Raw genomic sequence first — 25,592 nt, forward strand, 5'->3', positions numbered from 1 at the left:
ATGTACATAGTAAATGGAATAAGGATGATGAACTTGAAGCACAGTTACAGATTGGCAGATATGATGTTGTAGGCATCACTGAATCATAGCTGAAAGAAGATTATAGCTAGGAACTTAATGTATCGAAAGGACTGGCAGGAAGGCAGTGGGGGCGGAGTTGCTCTGTTGGTTAAAAAAATGAAATCAAATCATTAGAGGTGTCATAGAGTCGGAAGGCATTGAATCATTGTGGATAGAGCTAAGGAACTGCATGGGTAAAAAGACCTTGATGGGCACTGTATACAGTAGTAAGGATGGGGTCTACAAATTATAACAGATGACAGAAAAGGCAAAAGGACAATGTTACAATAGTTAAGAGGGATTTCAATATGCAGATAGATTGGGAAAATCGGGCTGGTGCTAGATTCCAAGAGGGGAATTTCTAGAGTGCGAGTGAGATGTTCTTTAAAGCAGCTCATGGTTGAGCCCACAAGGGGATCAACTATTCTGGATTGGGTGTTGTGCAATGAACCAGAATTGATTAGAGACCTTAAGACAAATGAACCCTTGTGGGGTAAGTGATCATAATATGATTAAAGTCACCCTGAAATTTGAAAAGAAGCTCAAGTCAGATATATCAGTATTACTGTGGAGTAAAGGGAATTACAGAGGCATGAGAGAGGAGTTGGCCAAAATTGATTAGAAAAGTCACTGGCAGGGATGACAGCAGAGCAGCAATGGCTGGAATTTCTGGAAGCAATTCAGAAGGCACAGCATATGCATCCCAAAGAGAAAATAGTATTCCAAAGGCAAGATGACACAACCATGGCTAACAAAAATCAGATTCAGGTTTATTATCACCGGAAACACGAGGAAATCTGTAGATGCTGGAATTTCAAGCAACACACAATAAAAGTTGCTGCCTGGCCTGCTGCGTTCACCAGCAACTTTTATGTGTATTGCTTATTATCACTGGCATGTGATCTGAAATTTGTTAACTTAGCAGCAGCAATTCAATGCAATACATAATCTAGCAGAGAAAAATAAATATAATAATCAATAAACAAGTAAATCAATTATGTATATTGAATAGATTTTTAAAATGTGCAAAAACAGAAATACTGTATATTAAAAAAAAGTGAGGTAGTGTCCAAAGCTTCAATGTCCATTTAGGAATTGGGTGGCAGAGGGGAAGAAGCTGTTCCTGAATCACTGAGTGTGTGCCTTCAGGCTTCTGTATCTCCTACCTGATGGTAACGGTGAGAAAAGGGCATGCCCTGGGTGCTGGAGGTCCTTAATAATGGATGCTGCCTTTCTGAGACACCACTCCCTAAAGATATCCTGGGTACTTTGTATACTAGTACCCAAGATGGAGCTGACGAAATTTACACCCTTCTGCAGCTTCTTTCAGTCCTGTGCAGTAGCCCCTCCAGAGAGTGAAAGCTAACATAAAAACCAAAGAGAAGGCAAAAAAAAAGAGCAAAAATTAGTGGGAAGTTAGAGGATTGGGAAGCTTTTAAAAACCAACAGAAGGCAACTAAAAAAGCCATTAAGATGGTAAAGATGGAGTCCAAAAGTAAGCTAACCAATAATATTAAAGAGGAAACCAAAAGTTTCTTCAGATATTTTGAGTGTAAAAGGGAGGCGAGAGTGGGTATTGGACTACTGGAAATCGACGCTGGAGAGATAGTAATGGAGGACAAGGAAATGGTGGAAGAACTAAATAAGTATTTTGCATCAGTCTTCACTGTGGAAGACACTAGCAGCATGGTGGAAGTTCCAGGTTTCAGGGGTCGCAAAGTGTGTGAAGTTATAACTAGAGAGAAGGTTCTTGGGAATCTGAAAGGTCTGAAGGTAGCCAAGTCACCTGGACCAGATAGTGTACGCCCCAGGGTTCTGAAAGAAGGAGCTGAAGAGACTGTGGAGGCAATAGTAATGATCTTTCAAGAATCATTAGATTCTAGAATGGTTCTGAAAGACTGGAAAATTGCAAATGCCACTCCATTCTTCAAGAAGGGAGAGAGGCAGAAGAAAGGAAACTATAGGTCAGTTAGTCTGATGTCAGTGGTTGGGAAGATGTTGGAGTCGATTGTTAAGGATGAGGTCTCAGGGTACTTGGAGGCACATGATAAAATAGGCCATAGTCAGCATGGTTTCCTCAAGGGAAAATCTTGCCTGACTAATCTGGTGGAATTTTTTGAAGAAATAACAAGTAGGATAGACAAAGGAGAATTGATGGATGTTGTGTACTTGAATTTTCAGAAGGCTTTTGACAAGCTGCCACATGAGGGTGCTTGACAAGCTATGAGCCCATGGTATTACAGGAAAGATTCTAACATAAATAAAGCAGTGGCTGATTGGCTGGAGGCAAAGAGTACTAATATGGAAGCCTTTTCTTGTTGGCTGCCAGTGACTGGTGGTGTTCCACAGGGGCCTGTGTTGGGATTGATTATTTTTACGTTATATGTCAATGATTTGGATGATGGAATTGATGGTTTTGTTGCCAAGTTTGCAGGTGATATGGAGCTAGGTGGAGGGGTAGGTAGTTTTGAGAAAGTAGAGAGGCTACAGAAGGACTTGGATAGATTAGGAGAATGGGCAAAGAATTGGCAGATGGAATACAGTGTTAGGAAGTCTATGATTATGAACTTTGGTAGAAGAAATGAAAAGGCTGACTATTTTCTAAATGGTGAGAAAATACAAAAAAACAGAGATGCAAAGGGACTTGGGGTTCCTTGTGCAGGATTCCCTAAAGGATAATTTGCAGATTGAGTCTATGGTGAGGATGGCAAATGCAATCTTCACATTCATTTCAAGAGGACTGAAATATAAAATCAAAGAGATAATGTTGAGACTTCATAAAGCACTGGTGAGGCCTTACTTGGAGTATTGTGAGCAGTTTGGGGCCCCTTATCTTAGTAGGGATGTGCTGAAACTGGAGAGGGTTCAAAGAAGGTTCACAAAAATATTTCCAGGATTGAATGGCTTGTCAGAGTGTTTGATGGCTCTGGGCCTGTATTCACTAGAATTCAGAAGAATGAGGGGTGACTTCGTTGAAACCTATTGAATGGTGAAAGATCTCGACAGAGTAGATGTGGAGAGGATGTTTCCTATGGTGGGAGAGTCTAAGACCAGAGGGCACAGCCTCAGAATAGAGGGGCATCCTTTTAGAATGGAGATGAGCAGGAATTTCTTTAGCCAGGGAGTGGTGAATCTGTGGAATTTGTTGCCACAGGCAGCTGTGGAGGCCAAGTCTTTATGTATATTTAAGTCAGAAGCTGATAGATTCTTGATTGGTCAGGGCATGAAGCGATACGAGAAGAAGGCAGGAGATTGGGTTTGAGAGGAAAATAGATCAGCTATGATGAAGTGGTGGAGCAGGCTCATTGAGCCAAATGGCAGAATTCTGTTCCTATATCTTATGGTCTTAAAATGCCACCATTGCCAAAGATCCAGCAAAAGAATTTTGTACACATAAATCAGAGCCTGAACCGTCCTTCTTCACCTTTCTCTCCCTTTACCATACCTATTCATTTCTCCTTTCCCTGATATTTCTGTTTTTATTTCAACCAGAGTGACCCCATGGCCACTCCATGCTTTGTGCTGGTGTGGTCCTTGCACCGATGCTGCTGCAGCAGCTGTGCCTGTGGCTCTCTGTTTGCATTAATAACCTGAAGTCAAGAGCCATTCTCCTCAAACCTGACTCTAGGGGCTTATGTAAAGTTCTTGGACCTTCATCCATTGGTGCAGCCTCTAACTTTTGGAAGGTGCATTTTTTTTCTGATGAGCCAAGTGCCTGGTTACCCTGGGTCCACATAAGGGGATCATTGTGGGGAATTCCCCCTGCCCACCTCCTGATGCAGCAGATCATATTATCAGATATACAACCTTCATTGTCCGTGAGCTCTTCCTTCTCCACCTGCTCCTTCTGGGGGAAGTGAGATAGATTGGGGAGCATCTACCCTGCATACAGCTGATTATAGGGGGAGGACAAGAGGGATAATTCATTGTCCATTTTCAAGAAACAGCCTCTAACTGTTCAAAAAAAAATATGCTGTTGTATTCACTTGTAACGTAAATGATTTTTCTCTTTGATCTGAATTAATCTCTTCATGCAGATTGAAGATCAGCTACAAGGATATTATGAAGAAAAAATTTTTGGATGAGGTATGGAAGTCTGGTTAATTGAAATGCTATAGACATCTTGCTGTTGCTTTTGGGAGTGTTAGATCTCCAAGTACAACAACAACAACAATCAAGAGATCAAGTGAAAAGCAAGAGCATCCGTCATTTTCTGTTTGGCTGTTTAGAAGTGCTCAATCTCTTCCTGTCATGACTCCAACTTTTGCTGACTTTCAGAGGCTGATGAGGAAATGTTATGGATTAAGAAGTTTAACCAGCTAAGAGTTGCTAGCTTGAAGCACTTGCCTAGCTGTAACTTGCAGAGTTACCTATGACATGGTGGGAAGGATTCCAAGTACCTACCGTTATGTTCCAGTGAAGGCAATGAAAAGTAATTCTATAGTATGATACAACCAAACAGATAATTCAGCCAGTCAAAACAATTTCCACATGAGCCACCTAAATGGATCCTTACAAACATGTGAATTCAATTTAGGAGGAGGTGATTCAGCCCATCGAGTTTGTAACTTCAGCTGCACATCCTCGCCCACTCTGGTAACCTAGCTCCCTTTGCTTATCCAAAAACCTGTCTCCCTCTGCCTTAACAATACAGAGGCTCCCCTGGCTATGAATGAACTGAGTTATGAAAGTACAACTTCATATAAATTCTTCCATATATTTTAAAAGCATTTTCAAGATGGTAATAATAATGTTTCATGGTATTCATTGATTAATATTTCCATTAGTTTATGGGCAGTGTTGGTGTGAATATTTGATGAAATGAAAAAATTACAGAATATGTATGTAGAACATAGAACAGTACAGGCCATTTGGCCCACGATGATGTACCACCTTTTAACCTACTCCAAGATCAATCTAATCCTTCCCTAAGAGTCTCTGAAATGTCCCTAATATATCTGCCTCAACCACCACTCCTGGCAGTGCATTTCTGACACTTACCACTCTGTTTTTTGAAAAAAAAACCTCTGATATCTCCCCCCTTTACTTTCTTCCGATCACTTTTAAAGTATGCATTGTATTAGCTGTTGCTGCACTGGGAAAAAGGTGCTGGGTGTACACTATCTATAATCCTTATCAACTTGTACACCTCTATTAAGTCACCTTTTGTCTTCCTTCATTCTGAAGAGAAAAGCCCTAGCTTGCTCAACCTTTCCTATAAGACAAATTCTCCAATCCAGGCAGCATCCCAGTGAATCTCCTGTGCACTCTCCTTAAAGCTTCCACATCCTTCCTATAATGAGGCAACCAGAACTGAACACAATACTCCAAGTGTGGTCTAAACAGTTTTATAGAGCTGCAACATTATTCGTGGGTCTTGAACTCAATTCCCCGACTAATGAAGGCCAACCAACCATACACCACCTTAACCACCCTACCAACTTACAAAACTTTGAAAGACATGGACTGCAAGATCCCTCTGTTCCTCCACACTGTTACAAGATAATCCTGCTATTAACCTTGTACTCTGCCTTCAAGTTTGAACTTCTGAAGTACATCAATTCACACTTTTCTGGATTGCACGCCATCTGCCACTTAGCCTAGCTCTGAATTCTATCAAAGTCCTGTTGAAACCTGTGATAACATTCTACACTATCTGCAACACCATCAACGCTCATGTCATCTGCAGACTTACTAACCCACCCTTCCACTTCCTCATCTAAGCAAATTATAAAAGTCACAAAGAGCAGGGGTCCCAGAACAGATTCCTGTGGAACATCACCAATCACGGACCTCCAGGCGGAATATGCACCATTTACTACCGCCCTCTGCCTTTTGTGAGCAAGCCAATTCCAAATCCATGCAGACACATTTCCTTGCATCCCATATCTCCTGACTTTCTAAGTGAGGCTACCTTATCAAATGCCTTAAAAATTCATATACACCACATCCACTGCTCTACCTTCATCAATTTTTGTCACTTCCTTGAAAAACACCTGCCCTTCAGAAAGCCATGCTTGACTATCTGTAATCAGATTATGCTTCCCTAAATGCTCAAAAATCCTATCTCTAAAAATTCTCTCCAGTAGTTTACTGAAATATGTCTTTTGTGTTTTATATTCTGGGTTTTTGATCTGTGCACGATCTATGCGGATTGGTAGTAATACTGTATCTCCTCCAAGCTGACGATCAACACTGGTGTGCCTCCGGAATGTGTGCGTAGCCCATTGCTCCACGACTGTGTGGCTAGGCATGGCTCAAATGCCATCTATAAATTTGCTCACAATACAACTGTTGTTGGCAGAATCTCAGATAAAAATGAGAGGGTGTAAAGGAGTGAGATGTACCACTAGTTGAGTGGTGTCACAGCAACAACCTTGCACTCAACACCGATAAGGTGAAAGAGCTGACTGTGGACTTCAGGAAGGGTAGGTTGAAGGAACACGAACCGATCCTCATTGAGGGTTCAGAAGTGGAGAGTGTGAGCAATTTCAAGTTCCTGGGTGTTCTCCTGAAGTCCACAATCAGTTCATTGGTCTTACTGACCTTGAGTGCAAGGTTGTTGTTGCGACACCACTCTTAACAGCCAATCTGTCTCACTCCTATATATCTTCTCATCACTATCTGAGATTCTACCAATAACAGTTGTGTCATTGGCAAATTTATAGATGGTGTTTGTTTGAGTTGCGCTTAGCCGCAGTCATGAGTGTAGGGAGAGTAGAGCAGTGGACTAAGCATGTATCCTTGAGTTGTACCTGTGTTGATTGTCAGCAAGAAGGAGCTATTTGATAGTGGTCTTCTGATGAGGAAATCAAGGATCTAGTTGCACAGAGGTATACAGAAGGCCAGATTTTGAATTTTGTTGATTAGTACTAAGGATATGATTGTGTTGAATGCTGAACTGTAATCAATAAACAGCAGCCTGATATAAGTATTGCTGTTGTCCAAATGATCTAAGGCTGAGTGGAGAGCCAGTGAGATTGCATCCACTGTAGACCTATTTGTGGCAGTAGGCAAATTGCAGTGGGTCCACGTCTTTGCTTAGGCAGGAGTCAATTCTAGCCATGACCAACTTCTCAACACACTGCATCACAGTACATGTGAGTGCTATGGGATAATAGTCATTGAGGCAGCTCACCAGGCTCTTCTTGGGCACTAGTATGATTGATACTTTTCTGAAGCAGGTGGAACCTCCAACTACAGCAGGGAGCGATTGATGATGTACTTGAACACTCCAGCCAGCTGGTTGGCACAGGTTTTCAAAGGCGGGTTTATGCCTTTGTAACTTCCTTATGTCCTCTTCACAACCTACTTTCCTACCTATCTTTGTAAAACCAGCAAATTTAGCAACTATACCTTTGATGCCTTCTCTGTTTCCTGTTGGTATCCAGCTGCAACATTGTTGATTGCTGATTGAAATTGTTTTGAGATCACTATGATTTTGTGGTTATTATTTGTATTTTGGTATCTCAGAGCAAGTTCCACACATTAGAAAGTAGTTCATTAGAGGAACCAAAAGCAGTAGATGAGGTTGGAGGGAGTTCATCTCATCCAACCTGGCCTATTACGTGCTCCTGCTTGCTTGTCATTTTAACTTCGTTTCCCATTTCCACACTGCCCTTCTCATCCCCTCTCCTCTTTATACCAGCTCTCTCCCTCTCCACTCTCAGTCCTGATGCAAGATCTTGACTCAAAATGTCAACAGTTTCCCCCCCCCAACCCCCACAATGCTGCCTATCCTGCTGAGATCCTTCAGAAGTTTTTTGCTCCAGATTCCAGCATCTAGTTTCTTACGTCTCAAAAGTGTGTCTTGTTCAGAGCATTCAGCCAGCAACCTTTCTGCACCCAAAGATTATTGTGTGCATGCCATTATTTATAAATAGATTATACATACGTTCTAGTTATTAAAGTTGGAGAATGAAATGATTATCATAACCTTTATGTGATGTAACATTATGTTTGACTTCCTTTTCTGCAGTGGTTCATTTTGAATGATGTCAAGTCAGGGAAACTTCATCTCAAGTTGGAATGGTTGCCACCAAGTATGGATTCAATCATCTTAGACCAGGTATCAGTCCCCTATTTACAATGCAGCATTTCGCAAGATATTGTCTCCATACCCAAGAGGCTGCACATCCGATATAATGCCCTTTGAGCATCATGTATTAGGCGTGTAGTGGTGGGTAGCGATGGGATGCAAGTATTTGTGTTGAGTTCTAAATAACTTGGATGAAGTTTAGCTGTTGTGGACTGAGTCTAGTTTATCAAATTTGATGCTAGAGGGAAAGATGAATGGCTTTTATTTTTGAACTGAGCGAAAGTACTTTCTGGCTTGAAACCAAATGCACACATCATGGTTGTTGTGCTTAGCTGGAAAGCGTGAGTCTAACGATGTCAGTGGACTCCAGTTCACATCATAGCCAGTAATCTCAGTCATCTCTATCATCTCCATGTGAATTAGAAATTGTCATAAGTTTTTTGCTTTGGAAAAGAATTTTAGAAAATACTGCAGAATGAAGTGGGATTGTTAAATTTAGGATTTTTTTGTGCAAATATTTTGTTTCAGGTCAAATGATGTTGTGACCAGCTAGACTGAAACTAGATTGTGCATTATTGGATTTTAATTTTTAAATAAGAAGTTGGAATAGGCAGCTTTTTTAATCGAAGAGCTTATATTTTCCAATAATGGTGTTTCCCCACAATTCATCTGTTTGCAGGTGCTTCAGGCCAACAAAACCATTTTCACACATAATGAGGTGGAGCCATCTGCTGCCATCCTGTCCGTCTACTTAGACAGAGCACATGAACTTCCTGTAAGCCTTGGTTTTCGTGATTGTCAATAAAATGCCAATTTCTGTCCCATGTTATAGTTGATGAAACTAATCCTTGCCATCACATGGATAAGGCTTTATCAAAGTGTCTTACTGTATATACTGTACTATATTCAATACTTAACCATTCTATACTTGATTAAACAACCACTGAGTTGAAGTTGCTATCTCTTGTTCACTTACTGTGATTCTCATTGTAGATCTTTCATTTTCATAGATGAAGAAAGGAAAGAAGCCCCCCAGTCCAATGGCTCAGCTCACTGTCGACCACACCACATATAAAAGTCAGGTAAAGGAATTTGAATTTGAAGCTTCCAAAATACATGAGACTCTTGAGAAAATCATATTCTTCAAAAGTTAGTAGCTTGGTCAGTAAGGGTTTGAAATGGCTGTTGAGGGAATAACACATTGAGATTGATAGCTGAGGTACATTAATGATGCTGAATAAGAGAGCTCATTCTGTATCTTGTGTGCTGTACTGAGTCACAGAGATCAATCCTGTATCTAATTCATTCTATACTCTTCCTGTGGGTATTTGATAGGATAAAGTTGAGGCAGCATTGATCTGTTTTCCACTTATGTTATCCTTGTCAAAGATGTTTGATGGGATAGTGTAGAGGGTGCTTTATCCCTAACCTAAAATCTAGTTGACCTGAGAATGTTTGACTACATGTTTTGTTCTTTTCTTAGCAATAAGACTTCCACCTTCATGATCTGAAAATTCAACCTCCCCCCTTTCAAATAGATTACGGAAAGAACTATAATCTTATAATCAAGAAAATAGATTATAGGAAAGATACTAACATGGACAGAAGATTAGCTGACTGGTAGAAGGCAAAGAGTGTGAATAAAGGGGGGCTTGTCTGGTTGGCTGCCAGTGAAAAATGAGATTGATGTTGGGCCCGCTATTTTCACATTGTATGTTAATGATTTGAATGACAGAATTGATGGCTTTGTGGCGAAGTTTGTAGATGATACAAAGGTAGGTGGAGGGTCAGGCAGTGTTGAGGAAACAGAGTCAGCAATATGACTTGAACAGATTACGAGAATGGGCAAAGAAGTGACCATCAGATAGATTACACTGCAGGGAAGTATATGGTTATGCACTTTAGTAGAATAAATAAAGGCTTAGACTATTTCCTAAGTGTGGAGCGAATTCAGAAATTGGAGATGTAAGGAAACTTGGAAGTCCTAGTGCAAGATGCCCTAAAAGTTAACTTGCAGGTTCAGTCATTAGTAAGGAAGGCAAATACAATGTTAGCATTCATTTCAAGACTAGAATATCAAAAGTAAGGATGCAATGCTGAGCTTTATAAGGCATATTTGGAGTATTGAGAGCAATTTTTGGCCCCATATCTACGAAAGGACATGGTGGTATTTATGAGGGTCTGGAGGAGGCTTACGAGAATGATCATGGGAACAAAAGGGTTAACATTTCAGGAGTGTTTGACTTTGGACCTGTTCTTACTGGAGCTTGAAGGAGGATCTCACTGAAACCTACAAAATATTGAAAGGCCCAGATAGAGTGAACATGAGGCTGTTCCCAATAGTGGGAGAGTCTCAGAAAGAAAGGATATCCTTTCAGAACAGAGATTAGGAGGAATTTCTTTATCCAGAGGTTGGTGAATCTGTGAAATTTATTTTTATTTATTAAGACGCAGTGCGGATTAGGCTGTTTCAGCCCTTTGAGCCGTGCTGCCCAGCAAACCCTGATTTAACCCTAGCCTAATCACGGGACAATATACAATGACCAATGTACAGATGATGTTAGTATTGAACTCCAAACTCCAACGTGCCAAGCTGTAATAGCGTTGTGCTAATGGCTAGGCTACTGCAGCACTCATTGCCACAGACAGCTGTGGAGGCCAAGTCATTGGGTATATTTAAAGAGGATGTTGATATGTTCCTGATTATTAAAGCCATCAAAAGTTACAGGAAGAAAGCAGGAGAATGGGGTAGAGAAGGAAAATAAATCATGATTAGATAGCGGACTGAATACCAAGTGGTCTAATTCTGCTCCTATGTCTTATGGAAGAAATGATTTAAAATTAAACAAAGCAAACTATGTGATACATTGACTTATGACTTAAACACTTCTGGAGCTTTAAGATGGGAGCCTTGTTGCTCATTAAGTTTACCTGCCTCTTTGTGAATTGATGTTATTCTCTGTCACAGGTTATTAATAGCACAGACGTGCCTATTTGGGAGGAGACATTTTCGTTCCTTGTTAAGGATCCAAACGTGGATCATCTGGAGGTTCAGGTAAACAGTGAGAACACCAGAATATAAAATGTTTTTATTCGGATACTTTATCGTGAAAAGACACCTCATCACACCTGTCCATCCACATGCTAACCTCAAAAAGATGCTGGAAATCTGAAATAAAAACAGAAGATGCTAGCAGTACTTAATAGGTTAGGGCAGAGTCCAAAAACAGGTTAATAACCTTTCATCAGAACTGGGAAAGTGAGAAAGCAAGTGATCAGAGTTGTAACGGGGGCAATGGGAGACAGCAAGAGGAATATCAGTGCTAAGGTTCGTCCATCGTCATCGATGAAAACCTCGACACCATTAGTACTTTTTAAGAGGTCGAGTTGCTAGCTCGATGCTCAACCCAGCACGGATGGAAAATGTGCAAGGGAGCCGGCCCAGCCGGATTCAAACTCGGGACCTCTCGCCCTGAAGTCCAATGCTGATGCCACTGTGCCACCAGCTGGCTATGATGGTGCTGAGACTAGTGCTTCATTTGGATTTAAATGAGGGAGAGTTGTGCAGCATCAGCCTCATTCTCTCTTCCCAATTCCCATCTGGATCCAGTGGCAAGACAAGAGTTGAGACGGCTGGAGATGGGACTAGGCACAGTGGATGACCAGGATGTCTTCTGTGTCTTGTCCTGCTCTACACGTTCCATGACTAGACCACCGCCTTGACCGTTGGACCTTCCATTGCTCTTGTCTGCTCAATCCACCGGAGTCTGTCTTCACATGTTGGGATAGACAATTCCCTATCTCACCAAGGGTTTGAGACTCGTCGGCTACCCTCACCTGGTTTAGCCGGCTTGTCAAAGCCGTTGCCCGGGGTGTGGCCGCTGTTGTATGCAAACAGCTACGGGGGGCCACAGGTGAGACCTGAGTGCCAGGTGGGGACCAAAGATGGACTAACCGCCTTGAAAGGGACGCGACATGTTCCCCCATCAGAGGTGCTACCCCTCCCTGACACCCCATTATCAGTGCTAGGGTGGAGATCAAGACTGCTCATCTAATAGTCGCTTGGTAATTTAATTTTCTATCCTACCCCCACTCTGACCTTTCTGCATTTGGCCCTCTCCTACTGTATTCTAACAAAGCCCAAATGTAAGCTTGAACAAGATCCAATCTTTCATCTGTGTCTTTATACAGACTGACTCGATATCAAATTCAACAATTTCAAATCGTTAACCTTTGCTCTTTGTGTCAGAACTAGCCAGTTATATTGTTATCCACACTAACTTTCTCCACTAATGCTGCCTGATCAGCTATTTCCAGCATTGTGTTATTTCTGATTTCCATCAACTGTTGTGTTATGCTCTTCATTGTTTTTCTCCTGACTGCCCTCATTTACCTCTCCATTTACTTCTCCAGATAGATAAGCCAAGGTCAAGACGCATTCACAATTCCTCTATCACACATCCTTTTTATTCCCTCCTCTCTGCAATATAAAGTATGTTTGTTTTATTTTTCCAGTTATGAATAAAGGTTGAAAGATTAACTCTGTCTGTGTCTCATATTCCACAGATGTTGCATAACCTGCTGAGCATTTCCATCATTTCAGCATGCCCATCTTGATATATCAGCCAGCTCATAGCATGCCAACACATTCAGCTCAGCACCCCTAATTTAAGCGAGGCAGAAACACGAAACAATTTGAAATAACCTGAATTCACTTCTGTTGAATCCAAGTATGTGCCTGATTAATTTGTCTCAAAATTTTCCCCTAGGTTAAAGATGACAGTCACACTCTGGGAACTCTTACCATTTCACTCTCTGAATTGCTGGCTTGCAAGAATTTGACCTTAGACAAGTGGTTTCAGCTGGAAAATTCAGGACCCAATAGCCAAATTTTGTTGAAGGTTATCCTTGGGGTAAGAATACAAAATAAGTATAGATTGTATACGTATATCTATATCTATGACTGTGCGTCTCCTGCAACATGTGAACATATTGTGACTGGTGCCCTTTATCAGAAGTTGGGTTCTCTGTCTATTGTAAGTGTGTTTTGATATTCTTTATATGATGTTTTTATTATCCCACAGATCCTAGTTTCTGAGCATTCCAGGGAGCTTTTCTCAGTTCAGAACACAGCTCAAGAACCAACTAGTCATGAGGTGGAGAATATGTCATTCTCAGCTTCCGCTAGTGATGAGTGTGAACCGAAACCAGTTTCATCATTAGTAAATGATCCCAGCAGCCATTCAGTGGCCTCCCTTACCTCAGAGCATAATGCCAACATTCCTGAAAGCGAGTCAGCGTCATCAGAACAGGATCTGCGTCAGAGAACAAATCGGTAGAGAGGAACATTTTATTTTCATTCATTCTTCTTTTGCTTATGCTTTCCGAACATTAGCTTTGTGTAACCTGGCAAATAGCAAGAGTTAAGTTATATCATAATGTTTTGTTCCTTAAGGTTTACTGTGTCTGTTAGAAGATGGAAACATGGTATTCTAGCCCTAGCTGTGTAGTGGTTGAAGAGCTACTTAGAGTTTGGGGTCATAAATGTACAACTGTGCATGGAGAGTGTGGGGGGGGGGAGGGGAGATTGAGTGGCACCACCTCCCAAAATGCCAAATACTTACAATTTATACCTTTTTAGATACAATAACACATGACAGGTGATTGACAACCCCTCATCTATCTATCTAGGACCTCCTATGACCCTATGCACAAGTGTTTCAATGATGCCAAATACCTTAACTCTAAAATATCCGTGGTTCTAATACCTGACCCATTTCTCTTGTTGTCTGCATCACAAGGAATTGGGGGAATAATTTACGTTTACACAAAATTTTCCAAATTTACTGCCAGGATAAGTGGCCCAACATCAGCATCCTCACCCACGTTCCTCTCAGTTGCTGCATTGTGCATGCCTGGTTCACACCAGACTCCTTAAACAGACACAATATTCTGAGCTCTGCCATGGGAAGAGATAAGCAGGAACAAAGGACAAGATTTAAGGTTATTGTACAAGGCTCCTTGGAAAAAAACAATTGTGCTCAAATGGGCTGAGAAATGGCAGATGGAGTTCAACCCGGAGAAATGCGAGGTGGTACACTTTGTACTCTACCTTGCAGATTGTCCTTCCAAAGTAAATGACAGGATACTTGCAGAGGGATCTGGGGGTACATGTCCACAGATCCCTGAAAGTTGCCTCACAGGTGGATAGGATAGTTAAGAAAGCTTATGGGGTGTTAACTTTCATAAGTCGAGGGATAGAGTTTAAGAGTTGCGATGTAATGACGCAGATCTATAAAACTCTGGTTAGGCCACACTTGGAGTACTGTGTCCAGTTCTGGTCGCCTCACTATAGGAAGGATGTGGAAGCATTGGAAAGGGTACAGAGGAGATTTACCAGGATGCTGCCTGGTTTAGAGAGTATGCATTATGATCAGAGTTTAAGGGAGCTAGGGCTTTACTCTTTGGAGAGAAGGAGGATGAGAGGAGACATGATAGAGGCGTACAAGATAATAAGAGGAACAGATAGAGTTGATAGCCAGCGCCTCTTCCCCAGGGCACCACTGCTCAATACAAGAGGACATGGCTTTAAGGTAAGGGGTGGGAAGTTCAAGGGGGGATATTAGAGGAAGGTTTTTTACTCAGAGAGTGGTTGGTGCGTGGAATACACTGCCTGAGTCAGTGGTGGAGGCAGATACACTCGTGAAGTTTAAGAGACTACTAGACAGGTATATGGAGGAATTTAAGGTGGGGGGGGGGGTTATATGGGAGGCAGCGTTTGAGGGTTGGTACAACATTGTGGGCCGAAGGGCCTATACTATTCTATATCTAACTCCTGAGCACCTCTGGTTCATGACAGCTCAAAATGGATGACATTGAATCCATGCCACAGGACCTCTGTACAAGCACCAGACCACCTCATAAACTACCCACCTTATCAGTTACCACCAGCCCCATTTGTAGAATAGTCTGTTACTCTCATTAACGACTTCAGAACCCAAAAGGTGGGAGCAAGTAATCTTCAATTCCAAGGGCCTATCTGAAGGAGAAGGTATTTCATATCTTTCTTATACATTGATCTATTGTTTCTCAACCCTTAATCTTAGAGGTGGTTTGTGGCTTAGAGTTACAACCTATCTCTCAAATTGATTGGAATCCAGTCTACAGCTGTCTCATCTCTCTCAACATGAGTCATGTTGTCAGCATAGTTGGTTGTGTCCCAGAATACTTTGTGCTCATGTTGTATATTGAACAAGTATCCATGTACATGCTTACTTTGAGGAACTGATCGTTGTATAAATACAGTGATTTTCCAGAATATGATAAAATTCATAATCTGCTGGAAATCTAAATAGTTCAGCATCTGTTTCACCAGGGCCCTGGTTCTGGCTCTCCCTTTAACCACATTGGGACTCCAGTTCCCACACTCATTGAAACTTGCTGGGCTCAATGAAAATTGAGTGTACAACTTTTAAAAGGAAATAAAGTGTGTTGGTATAATACAACAGTATAAAGCATCTGCTAGTCTGGACCACCTACTGTAGATTAGTGTTACTGTACTTGTCAAGTGGCTGCCTGCTGTGTAACATCAATTCTGCTGTTCTAATAGTATTTATACAGCTGCACTCTGATTTCAATTGATAAATATTCACATTCACTGGAATAGTGTAAATACTAGTTCTTGCTTATATTATCCATGTCAGAAATGTGGGTAATCTCACGTGTGGTTACTGAGTAATCACTCCACTATTCAATTGCTGCTATCTTTTCATATAATTGAACTGTCCTCTTCTTCCAGCAAAATGGATGTTTCAGAGTCACCACAGATCAAGCTGACTCTGCAATATAGTGTGCAACAAGAGAGACTGATGCTTGTAGTCCATTCCTGCAGGTAAGGAAGTTGATCATTAGTTAATAGATCACTGTGGAAAAAGTTCTTTTGATAACAATGATCCCAGCTTGTCATGATTGTGAGAAATATTTATGCTGCCTCATTAGAATGAATTCTAGCAGCTCCCACAGGTAATTGATGGGAGGATCACTTGATATTACTCAATTAATACTGAGGCCAGCACGAAATCAAGATTATTGTCAGTCCCAAAATACCAAGTGCCTGTTTGCTGGATGACTTTGGGGGGAAAATTATATTGGAAAACAGGTCTATACTGGCAGGGCAACCAAAAATCACATTTAAGTAGTGTGTTTAGCTGAATATGGTACGGATGACAACTTTGCTCCTCATCCGCCACCTTCATTTTCTCCAGTTTGCTACCCACCACCTTCATCTCCTTTCTTGCTTCCTGCCAGCCACTCGACTATTTCCCTTATTCCCTTTTACAATGCTCTCCCATTCCTTCTCATCCCCTTTCCTCTCCATTCTCCTCCTTTCTCTTCTGTGTTCTCCAGTCCTTCTGCTCCCTTTCCTCTCATCTCAAAGGCTACATAGGGATTGTATTTGTTTTTCAGAGGCTGTTTTCAATCTCACAATACAGTATTTAAAAAAAGTAATGCATACTAATTGGTTGTTTGTTGCAGGAACCTAAGACTCCATTCCAAGGAGGTCCCGGACCCATATGTCTCTCTCATTCTACTCCCTGACAAAAATAAAGCGACAAAGAGAAAAACAAGTGTGAAGAAGAAGACAATTAATCCAGAATATAATGAAACGTAAGGAATATAGGGGCAATTAAAGAAAGAGAAATGAAGAGAAGGAAATGAGGAAGGTTAAGAGAACTAGGGCTTTTCTCTTTGGAGTGAAGAAGGATGAGACGAGGTGTACAAGATAAGAGGCATAGATAGCATGGACCTTGCAGAGAGCACTCCCCCCCCCCCCCAGGGTGGCAATGGGAAGGCATACTTTTAAGGTGATTTGAGGGACTGTCAGAGGTTGGTTGGTGTTGTGTTTTGTGTTTTTCTTTTTACACAGAGGGATAATTGCGTGGAATGCAGTGCTGGGGCAGTGGTAGGGGCAAATACATTAGGGAGATTTAAAAGACTCCAAGATAGAGACACATGGATGAAAGAAAAATGGAGGGCTGTTTGGAAGTGAAGGGTTAGATTGTTCTCGGAGTAGGTTAAAAAGCTGATACAACGTTGTGGGCCGAAGGGCCTGTATAGTGCTAGTCCTGTTCTATGTTAAAAAGCAAAAGAAAACAGGCAAAAGTGAAAAGAATGGAAAGTTAAGTAGGTATGGAAATGAGAAATATCCAATACACTTAAAGGGAGTCTTACTTTGAGCAGTAAGACCATAAGACATAGGAGCAGAATTAGGCCATTCAGCCCATCAAGTCTGCTCCACTATTGCATCATGGCTGATCCCGGATCCTACTCAACCCCTTTGATGCCCTGATTGATCAGGAAATTTACCAACTTCTGCCTTAAATATACTTGGCTTCCACTACAGTCTATGGCAGAGCATTCCACAGATTCACTACTCTCTGGCTAAAAAAATTAAAAACTAAAAAAATTCCTCCTTATCTCTGTTCTAAAAGGTTGTCCCTCAATTTTGAGGCTGTGCCCTCTAGTACTGGATACGCTCACCAAAGGAAACATCCTCTCCACATCCACCCTATCTAGTCCTTTCAACATCCGGTAGGAAAAATTAATTCTTTGAAATAATTTTGTATGGAATACTTCAGCAGTAAAATCAAAGCACCAACTCTGATGAACTTATTATGACACAAAAGATGTCCCTTTGACCCATGCAGCATCTGAGCAGAGTTATTTAATCAGTTCCACCTTCTTCCAGCTCTCTATTTCACTGCAGACCAATACTGTACCATTCTTCCCATCAAAATTTCTTTTGTAAATTATTAATGGATATTTTACAGTTACCAATTAGTCTACCAGCAAATTTTTGGGACATGGGAGAAAATCAGAGTGTAAACCTATGAGGTCACAAAGCAAATATGCAACTCTACACAGACAGAACCAGAGGTCAGGACTGAACTTGCATCCCTGATAATGTGTGGTGTGGTAATGAAGCAGTAGCAAAAACTGCTTCACCACTGCAGCACAGTTCTTGATGATTGTTTACAAGTATGCATGAAAACCTAAGGGATTTAAGCAAAATAATAACTTGAGACATTTATCTAAGCTTGATAAATTATATTGCAGCATTTTCAATAATATAGTTCCTTCTATTCCCAATGTAACTATTATTCACACGTAAAATAACAAGATACTACTTAATGTTAAAGGATTTAGTGTGCAAAATGTCTTTACATTTCCAAGAATAGTTGGCATTTTAAGCAACTTTAGAAAGAACTTCCTCAAGAAGAGGGATTTCTAGGTATAACAGAACAATACAGCACAATACAGGCCCCTCAGTCTACGATGTTGTACCGACCTTTTAACCTACTCAAAGGCCAATCTAACAATTTGTTAGATTGATCCAACTAGTTGAGAAAGTTAGCTGCTATTCCTAAAATATGGGATCAACTCTATGTGTATGAGTGAGAGTGGGAGATTGAAGAGTTAGCAAATGTGATAGAATCAACATCTAGTGAGTAGTGTAGGAATAATGGGTTGTGTTAAGTTTTTCATATTCTAGAGTTTGTTCTAGTGGCATTTTGTTTTCCAGATTTGAGTTTGAAATATCATTGGAGGAAGCAGAGAAGAGGAAGTTGGAGCTCACAGTAAAAAACAGTGTTTCCTTCATGTCTAAAGAGATTGGAAAGGTACTGTACACTTATGAAGAACATTTAAAAGAAATTTTTTTAAAAAAGCACAGGTCACACTCATGATAGTGTTTTGTAAAATGGACACAATTGCATTAAAAAATCAATATGTGAAACCCTTCAACAGCATCTCCAAAATCAGTTACCTGTACCACTTAAAAGGTAACAGGCACAGGGAGACCAATTTCCCTCTCATGGAACTCTCTGCCCAAGAACGTTGTGACAGTACCTTCACCACAAGGGCCACTACAGTTTAAGAAAGCACTTATTAAATACTGTCTTTGCAAGGAATGCCTATATCTTGGGAATGAATAGATTTTAACCATTAAAAACTGTCTTAAAAAACCTTATCAATCTAAACAAATAAAAATTATTTTTTAAAGACCAATCATGGAATTTATTGCAGAACAAGACTAGTGTTTCAAAGTTAGCAAGATTCTGATTATTCTAAACCCTTCTTACCATTTTTATGTGTTTATTACTCTTTGTGCCATCTCCTTAATTTTGAGTTTTACTAAACTTGGTTTCTAACTAGATCTACCTCTGGTTCTCTTACAGCTCCATATTGATCTCTCTCTACTTGACCTGACTCAGGAGGTAACACAGTGGTAAGTGAGCAAGTCAAGGTTTGAGTAAGAAAAATAGATCAAACTGCTTGCTTCTCTGTTCAGACCATTTCCTTACTGGGCTCAATTATGTCCTTAACCGTTGAAGAAGTTGTCACCATTCATTGTTTTATATGAAGTATGACTATTTCTGCGAGCCATCAGAGTTGTTACTGTACATGACTGTATCCAATATGAGGCTAACAGCTTCTAGAGGAATAAAAACTAAGATAATTTTAAACATGTACAGCAAATTATTAAAATAAAACTATTCAATTTTGCAGGTTCGATTTGAAGGAAGAATAGGATGATTCAGTCGCATTAAACCCGTTGTTCAGTTTGTCTTTGGTTTATGACCAACTATTTTTAAATGGTTTTGTTTCTACTGAAGTATTTCATACCACTAAGTATTATGTTAATTTTAAATATTTTATATTCAATTACTATGTCTTTGTTCCTGTTTTAGCTTTAATTCACAAAAAAAATTCCAAAGACTATGATCAGAGTATTAAGTCAGTCACAGCTCATTCTGTTTATGTTCATCCTTTTATTGTTTGCAAACAATCTTCTTATTCAAGTACATCTTGTTTAACTATGATCATAAAGCTACTTGGTGAATGGAAATGAACTACAACATCCTATATGAAACAGTTTGGGAGATCTTGATGCATTTTCGATTGAGGGTTCACATTACAAAACTTTAATGTAATGAGCAGGCTCATTTCAGAAAGATGGATGGTATGGAAACTAGATAACTACTGCAGAAGAGGTTTGAGTTTAGGATTGAGCTGGAACTAATTTGACAGCATCACTATGCACTTAAACTGTGCAGTTCTCGACAAAGAGAATATTGAAGCGATGGGGTGGAAAGTAGTTTTTTTTCCCCAATGAGACTTTTTTTTTAAAAAAAGTATTAATACAAAATAACAACTAGTTCATGAAATGTAATCCAAAAACTATATTTCAATGTCTATAAGCAATTATCTACAGCATTGCTCAAAGACTTTCATTGCAGATGAGGTTCAATTAATTGGTACTTGCCATAAATTAAATAGTATGGAGGCTAATTCAAGACTGTTTAGCCTCTATTTAACATTTGCAAGAGGTCTACTCTTTGTTTAGGTAGCTTAGAATACCTTGAGGGAAGGGAAATCCTCATCAATATGGCAGCATTTGGTAAATACAGTTATTGATTGGGTAAAAGAACACTGCATTGCCACCCTCCAGGTTTTGCTTTTTGCTTCCGTTTTCTGTAGTGAGGACCAATTTCTACCCCAATTAACATGGAAGTGTTCAAGGATTTGAATGTCCAAGTGCACATAAGAACAACATATACTAAAATAAAATCAAAATATTGCAGCCGTTGGAAATCAGATATAAGGAAATGCTGGAAACAAGTAGCAGGTCAGGCAGCATCTGTGGAAAGGAAAACCAGAGTTAATATTTTAGGATGGGAACCCTTCATCAGTATGGGATTTTATTTGAAGTGAAATTGTATGGGCTAATAACATGGCATTGGAAAATAACCCTCAAATTTTGAGATTTGGCTATTTACAGATACTGGCAAAATTGTCAAATGTGCCTGAAACAGAGCCCCAGGGTTCATCAGATCATGCCTTGGTTCAAGTTCTGGCAAGCTGCAGAAGTTGAAAGGTGTCACACTTCTGGAGTGGTGGTTAGAATTTAGCATGCCAGATTGTGTCTGGAAAATTACTTCCACTGAAATGTCTATTTTGTGTCCTGAAACCTTGGCAACAGGTATCTTAAGGTTAACTGTGGGCAGCCACCAGTATAACTGCCAATGGCCAGGAGAAATCTTTTAGTTTTTTAATCAACCAGGCTTTCCTCAAATTCCAGACAACTCCCAACCCTGCTCTTCCACTTTTGTTTTCAGTGTTGGTTATACTTGGATTTAGTAATGGACTTTCTCAATCAAGGGGGGGGAAAAGATGCCTTCTACCCCATTTCTCAGAGCAATTTGATACCCAGTAAATACGGTTGCCTTTCTTGTCTTAGCTCTTAAAGTACCAGTTTCAGTATTCAGAGAAGATAAAGACTTGGGATTCTGAGTAGGGAGACATTGAGAACTTATGTAGATTGATATCCCTCTTAAATGCTGCACCCTATTGTCTTCCAGTGAATAATGGAACCAGTGCAGGTCATGGTAAGCAATGGATACTTTACAGTAGCAGAACTGAAGCCAAAGTTGATAAATTGTATTAATGTCACCCAAGAATGGTCCTAACCAGAAAATAGCTGTCTGCAGAAATACTTTGCTTATTTCCTGGGTTAGCCGAATGGTTGGGAACAATAACTTTACATGTGCCTTTTTTAAAAAAAAAATTATGTATATTCAAGATTTACAGCTTGTAAAAGTCTGAATGAAAATAAAAATCATTAAGTTTCCACGAGGCAACATTTTAACATATAGTTTTAAAAAATACGTTTGAAGAGTAATCATGCACTAATGGTGCTACAAGCTTTCATCACTGCAAAAGCCTCTCACATCGACATATCATAACTCACATATTCAAAAAAAAAATCCTGCTTCAGAGTTTGTGATCACTTTGGTCTGAGCTCTATTGCCATTCCATAGGCACAGAAATAGTCTAATGGTGACACATCCATACCCTTCAGTACAATTGGCAACTTTATTTCTTAGTCTTTAATACTGTATATGAAAAAAAGGAAAAGGCAAGAGTATTCAGCCCATCAAGCAACTCACTTCAGCCACTGTCCACAAATTATTTTATTTTTGTACAGATACTCCAAGTACCACCAAATTCATCCTTCACCTTCCTCAAAAGAAACCTATCAATCAGCTGTTGCTTTCTCTCTTAACTTAAATTCCTATCCACGCAGCTCCTTTTAAGAATTAATAGAGACAATTGCCTCCACCTAAAAATCCGCTTTGCGTGTCCATCTTTGAACAGTTGAAGTCAGAAAGGGATTATGGTTAACAATTTTAAGCAGGTTGGAATTTTGTAACTTGAGTATACAAATTGCATATGGTATGTTGAAGCTACAGGTACAATTATCCAACTGAAATTTCATTTGAAATTTAAAATTCTTATTTGAAGTTCAAAGTTGCAACAGCCTTGTATTCCCAGGTGAGAGGTGTGCATTATCAGTCAGGGGTGGTCGGTCTTGCATTGTTTTTGAATGTCAAATAGGTTGGTGGATTTGTATGCAAAAAATCATGCTAAGTTAAACTTTGTTCCCCAAGGCTCAGTATATCAAAACTATAAAACACAGAATTTTCATTTTTAAACTCAGTTGCTTCAATTTCAGGGAAAAAGAGACATTTTAACGTTATCCATGTTTAGAGTATAGAAAAATAAATACTCCTCTTACTTAAAATAATGGCACTTTAGAATACTGTACATCGACCAGTCTTCCCAAACTAGATTATTTAGGAAATTATTACATTATAAAATTTAATATTCAGCAACTTCAACAGTCAAGAATGATCACTATAAATCTAAGCATTTTTAAACAAAATATTGTAAACTGTATTACTAACCAAAGCCATTAACCTTAATATTGACTTGTTTAAAATCCCATCTAAGTTTTTTTTAAAAACACCAAAAAGTGAATGAGCTGGAACTGAGCTTCCTAAACTGTGACTGAAACTGTCTTCATACAATTTCTGAAGGACAAGCTTCTATCTAGTTTGGACCCGATATCATTTAATGATTCCATTCTAGTTCTTGTTTACTACTCCTCTGCCTTATATTTCAGACAAAAAGTAACACAAGGTCAATGTATGGTGAAAAATAAATCAAATACATTACTAATTTGAATTCTTACCTTCAGTTACTACAGGAAATTCTTTCCAATAGGAATGTTTTAAAGCCATTCTTCTGAATATCTTATCAGTTATCAAACATGACAAGCATAAAGTAAACTGCTACTTTTCTGATTAAATGTTGCCAAGATATATTAGAGCACGTTGTGATTTGGGCACTTAATTATGTATTTCACATTTCATGAATTTAAAGAATTATAGATAAATAATTCTGCATGTACATTTATTGTATTGCTGTATGTATACGTAATCTCAATAAAGTAACAAGAATGCAGCGACAATTATTTACTTGTGATAATTCACTTACTCTTAAGGTTGTTCAATGGCAGCTCTCTTTGGTGGCAGTAGTTTGTGGGTCAAGCCTCACTTGAGGGACTAAAGTACATAAAGTAAAAGCCAAATGCTGTGGAAATATTCATCAAGTCAAAGAGAAATAGATATTCTTGTAGTTTTTAGGAAAGGGTATTACCCAAGACAATAACTACTTCTCTATAGATGCATCATGACCTGCTGATTATCTTCAGCAATTTGTGGCTATAAGACACTTCAGTGAAGCACTGTTAGGAGTATTATTTCTCAGATCTTAAACTGAGCTGGATGCATGTTTCAAAATTATCTTATGGTGAAGAATTATATCCATGCATGCATGCCAATTGGAATAAATTAAACAAAGAATTCCAAGAAGAAAGACTTGCAGTATTTATAGATGACAATTTGAGATGGCTCAAAGTGCTTTACAGCCAGCAACAAACTGACAAACAATGAACGTGCGAAGGAAAAGGAAGTTCATAGAATATGGTCAAAAACATCCTAAGGGAACAGATTGCATGATTCCTAAGTATCTAATAACTATCTGAACTCAATAGCAAGCTTGCAAAGTGAAAGGAACAAAATGGCAAGCACAATATTGCTGTGAGGCCTTGTTGTTTATAAATTGTCTATTTTCCTACATTACAATAGTAACTAGTCTTAGATTTGTCACAATAAATAGTGGATTCCTAAGTTTCAACTAGACCCAGCTAAGAGTTTTTTTTCTAAGTTCAAGTTTATTGTCATCTGACTGTACATAAGTACAACCAAATGAAACAATGTTCTTCCAGACCACAATGCACCCACACAACATACATTAGGCACAGCACATAAAATATTTCCACAAACAAGTTAATAAAATATAAATTGAAGTGCATGTAATGTGCAGCACAGATAAACAGCTCACTGTCCTAGTGACGAGACCTTGATGGTGACAAGGTCAATGAATATTCGTCTCACAGCCCGGGGGAAGAAGCTGTTACCCAGTCTGACAGTCCTAGTCCTGATGCTTCTGTATCTCCTTCCTGATCATAGTGGGTCAAAGAGATTATGGGTTGGGTGGTAGGGATCCTCAATAATGCTTCAGGCCCTTCAGGCCAGAGGTCCTGGTACATATAGGTACCAATGACATAGGTAGGAAAAGGGAAGAGGTCCTGAAAGGAGAATATAGGGAGCTAGGAAGGGAGTTGAGAAAAAGGACCGCAAAGGTAGTAATCTCAGGATTACTGCCTGTGCCACGCGACAGTGAGAGTAGGAATGCGATGAGGTGGAGGATAAATGCGTGGCTGAGGGATTGGAGCAGGAGGCAGGGATTCAAGTTTTTGGATCATTGGGACCTCTTTTGGCGCAGGCGTGACCTGTACAAAAAGGACGGGTTACACTTGAATCCTAGGGGGACCAATATCCTGGCAGGGAGATTAGCGAGGGCTACTGAGGTGACTTTAAACTAGAATGGTTGGAGGGTGGGAATCAAATTAAAGAGGCTAGGCGAGAGCAGGTTAGTTCACAACAGGGGGATGGGAACCAGTGCAGAGAGACAGGGGGGTGTAAAGTGAGGGTAGAAGCAAAAAGTAGTAAGGAGAAAAGTAAAAGTGGCAGGCCAACAAATCCAGGGCAAGCATCAAAAAGGGCCACTTTTCAACATAATTGTATAAGGGCTAAGAGAGTTGTAAAAGAGCGCCTGAAGGCTTTGTGTGTCAATGCAAGGAGCATTCGTAACAAGGTGGATGAATTGAAAGTGCAGATTGTTATTAATGATTATGATATAGTTGGGATCACAGAGACATGGCTCCAGGGTGACCAAGGATGGGAGCTCAACGTTCAGGGATATTCAATATTCAGGAGGGATAGACATGAAGGAAGGGGAGGTGGAGTAGCATTGCTGGTTAAAGATGAGATTAACACAATAGAAAGGAAGGACATAAACCGGGAAGATGTGGAATCGATATGGGTAGAGCTGCGTAACACTAAGGGGCAGAAAACGCTGGTGGGAGTTGTGTACAGGCCACCTAACAGTAGTAGTGAGGTCGGAGATGGTATTAAACAGGAAATTAGAAATGTGTGCAATAAAGGAACAGCAGTTATAATGGGTG

General features: G+C 39.9%; 1 protein-coding gene across 1 annotated transcript in view; it reads left to right on the forward strand.

Annotated features, from left to right (window-relative positions):
• The window catches only part of esyt1a (extended synaptotagmin-like protein 1a), a 146,919-nt gene extending 123,445 nt beyond the window's left edge, over positions 1 to 23,474 (forward strand). The window contains exons 20-31 of the mRNA XM_072249614.1: positions 4,098 to 4,146; positions 8,039 to 8,128; positions 8,778 to 8,873; positions 9,109 to 9,180; positions 11,067 to 11,153; positions 12,868 to 13,011; positions 13,183 to 13,433; positions 15,897 to 15,989; positions 16,634 to 16,765; positions 18,681 to 18,777; positions 19,336 to 19,385; positions 19,667 to 23,474. Of these exons, the coding sequence (XP_072105715.1) occupies positions 4,098 to 4,146; positions 8,039 to 8,128; positions 8,778 to 8,873; positions 9,109 to 9,180; positions 11,067 to 11,153; positions 12,868 to 13,011; positions 13,183 to 13,433; positions 15,897 to 15,989; positions 16,634 to 16,765; positions 18,681 to 18,777; positions 19,336 to 19,385; positions 19,667 to 19,688 (1,183 nt within the window). The 3' untranslated portion in view covers positions 19,689 to 23,474. The remainder of the gene's footprint in view (positions 1 to 4,097; positions 4,147 to 8,038; positions 8,129 to 8,777; positions 8,874 to 9,108; positions 9,181 to 11,066; positions 11,154 to 12,867; positions 13,012 to 13,182; positions 13,434 to 15,896; positions 15,990 to 16,633; positions 16,766 to 18,680; positions 18,778 to 19,335; positions 19,386 to 19,666) is intronic.
• Positions 23,475 to 25,592: the final 2,118 nt, after the last annotated feature.

The sequence above is a fragment of the Mobula birostris genome, chromosome X (genome assembly GCF_030028105.1).
Source record: "Mobula birostris isolate sMobBir1 chromosome X, sMobBir1.hap1, whole genome shotgun sequence".
NCBI lineage: Eukaryota > Metazoa > Chordata > Chondrichthyes > Myliobatiformes > Myliobatidae > Mobula > Mobula birostris.